This window comes from Nematolebias whitei, chromosome 20 (genome assembly GCF_014905685.2).
Source record: "Nematolebias whitei isolate Nwh7 chromosome 20, NemWhi1, whole genome shotgun sequence".
In the NCBI taxonomy this organism is placed as follows: Eukaryota; Metazoa; Chordata; class Actinopteri; order Cyprinodontiformes; family Rivulidae; genus Nematolebias; species Nematolebias whitei.
Window position 1 is genome coordinate 155,630 of NC_056517.1, and position 6,035 is coordinate 161,664.

Genomic DNA, 6,035 nt, shown 5'->3' on the forward strand with positions numbered 1-6,035 from the left:
TGCTGCTGATCTGTTTCATGTTGCTGCTGATCTGTTTCATGTTGCTGTGTTCATGCATGCTCATCTGTTCACACAGACTCATGTCCGTGCTGCTGTTTGCGTATTGTGTTTAATGTTTTTATGCTATTAGAGCTTATCATATTTTTAGTTGATGTTTTTCTTGGTTCATATCTTAGATCTTATTACTGTTTTTCTTTTATATTTTATTGTTGGATGTAACTGGGACCCTGTGAACATAATTTTGATCCACCACATGTACCACGTGGTGCAAATGACAAAGAATATCTGCATCTGTATAATACTTTCTGATTCATATATCCCTTATTATCATTTTCATTATTATTAATCAATTTATTTTTCATTTTCTTATTTGATCAGTTTATTATTATTAATATATCTATTATAGCTGTTAGCTGCACCTTTCTTTGTTTTATGCATTTATTCAAAAACAGTATGTAGCTTGAATTAACCACCTGTTTCTTGTTTCTAGTGAAGAGAAAGAGAAAAGAGTCCAGTAAAGAAAAGTCTTATTTCATCACTGAATGAACATGAAGAACTGAAGTGGACACAGCAGGAACAACACTTGTGTCTTCTTCTGGATGAAGCCCGTGAGACGAGGGACACACAGATACACAATCATTAGTTGGACGCAGTAGTTTTTATTTTTATACATTTTTCACTTCTTACTTTTCCTATTAAACAATTTTTTTCTTAAGTGGTGTCCTTGAACATTAAATTTCCTAAACAAATTTTAAATGTTAAGTTCATATAGTGTTTGTTTAAATTCATACTGGAAGTTGAGAAGAATTTCCAGTTGCATTTGATCTTTAATGGATCCTAAGAAAAGATTACCAGAATCTGCTCAACTGTTATTATTTTATAAAATTTTTGGTTCTAGGATGAAGTGAGACAAAAACAGTCAAAAATTCAGAAAAGACAGTTATCATTTATCAGTTATCGTTTATCAGTTATTGGCCATACAACTGTGGCCCGAGAGATTCAGCTGAAAGTCCTGATGCACCTTTTATTTGAACCTGCAGAGATTTGAACAGCTGATCTGAAGCAAACAGGCAGGAGTTCACCTGAACTGACCACTCCTGCTGTTTGATGGTCTCCTTCTTCGCCATCCGTCCATCCATCCATCCATCCATCCATCCATCCATCCATCCATCATCCATCCATCCATCCATCCATCCTCTTCTGCTTCAGGGTTGTGGGAGCAGCATCTTCACCAGGGAGGCACAGACATCAACATCCACCTCTTCAACTCTTCTAGGATCCCATGGTGTTCACAGACCAACTGACTATTTATTAATTAATATCCTGATGCTGCTCAATAATCCAGGTAGAAAAATCTAAAAAGTCAAGTCTGGTCCTCTGGACATTCACAAAACAAACAATACAGTTTATAATAAATAAACTAAATGTTTTTTGTTAGTTTTGTTTTTTGAATGTCCAGAGGACCAGACTTAACTTTTTCAGATTAATAAGTAATTCATTTATGTTTTTAAATTTAATGAAAAACAAACCTTTAAAATTTAATGACAAAATTTAATCTAATTGTTTTCAAGTCTTATTGTAAAAGTAGTTTCAAAGATTACAGCACAGTGTGATGTTTTGTAATTTTAACATGAACCTTGTGCATATCTGTAAATAATAAAAGTGAAGATATTTTTAATACATCTTTATTGTAAAAATCTATACTAAAATGAAAAACACATGGGTTTAAAGCAGCAGGAAGGCAGTAAGGTAGGATTATGAATCAGGTTTATAAGTTACAGCTCATGAGGTACTCCATCAGAGCATGACATCTCTTCCACAACATCGTGTGACAAAACCTTCAGGGTGTTCTTCTTCTAATACGTTTAGTGGTGGCTAGTAAGTAGCTTAAGGGAGCACTACCGCCACCAGGTGGTAAGACCAGTTGGATTCTAGTCCCTGCCTACAGAGCTGGTCCAGAAATGTACATGGAAACGCAACAGACCCGAACCGATCTGAACCAACCCGAACTGATCTGATCCGCACTGTGACAGTGGAAAAGGGGTATTAGAGCAGTCATCCTCCAATGCAAGAGTTGGTGGTCCGATTCCACCAGCATTCACATGCTGAAGTGTCTCTGGGCAAAACACTGAATCCCTCATTGCCTCCAATGTGTGTCCCATCGGTGTATGAATGTGATAAAGCTCTGATTAGTCTTTGCATAGTAGAATGCTGTATGAATGGGTAAATGAGGACACAGATTGTAGTGTAAAGAGCTTTGAGTGTCTTCATAAGAGAGAAAAACGCTATAAGTACAGTCCATTTACCAGTTCTTTGAATCAGGTGTGTGGAAGAAGCGGCATGGTGGCACAGTTGGTGGAGATGTTGCCTCTCAGCGAGAAGGTCGCAGGTTCAAATTCCAGCCCAGGACCTTTCTGGGTGAAGTGTGCATGTTCTCTCCGTGCATGAGTGAGTTTTCTCCTGGTACTCCTGTTTCCTCCCACATACCAAAAACATGCATGTTAGGCTGATGGGTGACTCTAAATTGTCCCTAGGTGTGAATGAAAGAGTGAAAGGTTGTTTGTTTCGTTTGTCTCTATGTGTCCCTGTGAGAAACTGGAGACCTGTCCAGGTGTCCCTTGCCTCTCGCACAATGATGGCTGGACATGGGAACCAGTGAACTTCGCAAAGGGAAAAGGAAGAAGCGGGTAAAGCTAATGAATGGATGGGTGAAGGTGTGTGGAAGCAGGAAATATAGCTATACCTTGCAAAACACTGTGCCACGAGGACCAGGATTTGGGACTTTTGTCATTGTGGAGTTTTTGTGTAGCATGGATCCATTTTTAATATTTAAGTAATTTTAGACCAGAAACACCTAATTATATGATTCAAGTTTAGCAACTATATAAAAAAAATGTTTTTTTATCTGTTGTATGTGGTAAACGTAAGTTTGTTTTCTGGTCTGAGAAACTTTACAACCACTAGGATTTCGACTGTACCAGTTTATATCTAGCCATGACCAGAGCAACAATATGGGAGACAACAGTTATAGTATTTGTGTTTGTTGTGGTTGATTTAAAATCAGACAACTGAGTAACAAGTTTCAGAGACATAAAACATGTCACACTCACATTTGGCAACATCTCAATGACAGATGTCAACATGTACAGTAATTCTGGCAGCTCTTAAAATATGATGAACATTTCGCTTCATGACTGACAATTTAAAAAAATCTATGTTGCTGAATTAAATAAGAACATCAAAAAATGATTTTCTGTCATGTTATATTTCAATGTTATAATCCACAACTTAAAGGTAATATTTTTTTTGGTCTATGCCAATGTGGGTAAAATGAGGAAATCAAATTTCCTAAAGCTGTTTCTAGTTTGATTCAGTCTAAGTCAATTTCCTTATAATTTGCCCATTTGTTCATGTGGACCAGGCCAACAAAGATGCTAATGACCCTCAGGAGGAAGGGGAGTGAGAGTAATTTAAAAGTGGCATCAGCTCGCACAAATGGAGTAACTCGCTGCGGAACTCATCACTTTTCATTTTGAATTGAGAGAAACTCCTCAGCTGAGACGCAAAACGTTTTCAACAAACAAGAAAAGAAGTTCAGTCTTTTGTGTTGTAGAACTTATTAAGCTTTGTAGCCAAATCTCACGAGGCAGTAAGTGTAAGAAAACTCACAAATCCCTCAAAAGTAGAGCATTTTTGCATGGAAAGCAGGAGAAAATCTTTTTCTTTGAGAAATGAGAGTTTTAGCTGTTTTCAAAGCTGTTTATAAATGCTTGTTTGTGCTCTTTTATCATCTTGCTATTTTATTAGTAGTAACAATTAATCTTACTTTCAAGGTTTAAGAAATGTAACGCCTTTCTCTAAATACCTTCTGTGACATGCCTCCCTTCCCCCCTGTCTAACAATGCTCCTGTCCATCTCTGCAGCGCATCATCTAATACAGCAGCAACATTATAAGACACAGCGCTGTGTTATCTTTTCCTCCCAGGTCTCCTTTTGCTGCAGTGGCAGACTACTCAGTTATCCGAAATAATGTCATTCAGCTCTGCCTGGAGCTCACCACCATTGTACAGCAGGTGTGTGAAGTGTTTGTGTGCATGTTTTGAAGGCTGATAGCTTTTATTCTCTGCTTGAAGTGCGAGGCTGAGAGGAGCTGCCGTGGGTTGACATATCCCCCTAAGAGCGGTGTGTGTGGGTGTGATGCAGCAGTCTCAGACTCCGCATCCTTGAACGAGACATGATTCTGTGCTATTTAAGTCCTTTACAATCTGCCTTTTTATTTTATCGATGTGTGTGTAAATACAATATAAATGCGTGTCTGTTTGTGTGGGTGTGTGCTTTGCTTTTTAATCTGTGAGGGGATACAGTATGCAGGTGGTTCAGGTTCAGTAATGTGGGGCCCAGACAGCGTTCAGAGGTACGTTAGCATCATGAGATAGTGAGTGTGTGTGTGTGTGTGTGTGTGTGTGTGTGTGTGTGTGTGTGCATGATGGGATGTTCTGCTCATGCTACATTAAATTTGTCTCCTCCCTCAGGACTGTACGGTTTTTGAGACGGAGAACAAAATCCTTCATGTGGTAAGTTTCTCTTCCTAACAAAGATGTCGCTTCTTGGGCTCATTTCCTCCATTCTTACTGAAAATTCACAAACACGAGCAATTTTTTTCCTTTTCTTCCACAAGTCCATGATAAACATCACTAATGCTTTTATTGTTTGGTTTGGAGTTACAGCTGGAGGTGATTAGCATATTTTACTTTAGAGGTGAAACAGTGAAGAACCACTTGAGCTTGTCGCTTGTCAAAGCACAGGTGTGTTCATTTTTGTTTGTTTATGTTGGAAATATTGTTATTTTATGTTTAAGTGTGCAACATTATTCTCCTTGACTTTGCTGCTTGTTCCAAATTTACCCAATCACAGTGATTTCCAGTAAGATCACTCAACAACCAAGGCTATTAGTAACATTACTTAAAGCTAGCTTGCATAACTTAAATTTATTGCCATTAGGTTTGAAAATGTATACGTGTTTTATTGGTTAAATTTAACTCATATCTAAAAGAATAACTTCCATTCTGTACTTGCTTCAATAATCTGGATCATAGACATAAACTAATAGACCATTTGTCACTCACAACACGTAAAGAGGAACTTAAAATATCCTCTGCCCAGCTGTTTGTCTGTATTGTGATCTGGATAACTTGGAAAAAAAAAGTTATGTACACCGACTTCTATTAAGGTGTGTGGCTGCATCTAAGAATAAGAAAGGACTTGTCAAAAAATTTGGTTGCCACATCAAAATCCAAGATGGTCACCACCATATATATATATATATATATATATATATATATATAAACCGGCCACCCCAATAATTTAGGGAAACTGTGCTTTCTAGTTTTTATATTGCTCCTAAGTACAGTTTACTTAAATGATTGGGGTGACCAGTGGGGTGGCCAAAGATAAAATCTATTGTGGCCAAAGATAAAATCTATTGTAACCAAGGCCACCATTGGCCAACACCTGGTGCACCTGGTAGTGAATAAAATCGCTCCTTCCACTTGTCAGGATGTGGCATTCTGTGCTGCCTTGGGCTAGCAAACAATAAACTAATAAAAGAAAGCACCACTATTTTTATACACAGTGCAACTCCTATCCACTTGATGTTTCACCAAAAAACATTAAAGTTTACATATATTCTTTCTTCAATTTCAACTACAAACATTCACTATTCAAATTGCTAAGGAACGGGGACACTAGTGTACCTCTTGTTTACATGGGGGGGGGGGGGGGTCCTACTGAAGAAGCTAAAGTGGAGCTGGACACACTCCAGCTTTAACATCCTGATTCTGTTCTTGGGTCAACTAAAGTAAGCCGTTGGTCCCTAAAATATGCTTTAAGGGGGTACTACAGATAATATGTGCAAAATGACTGCCCTAACACAATCCTAAGAGAACCACCTTATTGTCTAGTTTGTCCTCTTGTCTATTGTCTAGAACTTTAACTTTCATGTTGGGAACCATGTGGGAGAGCAGTCTAGAACTTTA

The 6,035-nt window shown here is 38.0% G+C and overlaps 1 protein-coding gene across 1 annotated transcript in view; it reads left to right on the forward strand.

The window, feature by feature from the left end:
- The window catches only part of cnksr2a (connector enhancer of kinase suppressor of Ras 2a), a 198,804-nt gene that overhangs the window by 92,027 nt on the left and 100,742 nt on the right, over positions 1–6,035 (forward strand). The window contains exons 4-5 of the mRNA XM_037694365.1: positions 3,986–4,073; positions 4,533–4,574. Of these exons, the coding sequence (XP_037550293.1) occupies positions 3,986–4,073; positions 4,533–4,574 (130 nt within the window). The remainder of the gene's footprint in view (positions 1–3,985; positions 4,074–4,532; positions 4,575–6,035) is intronic.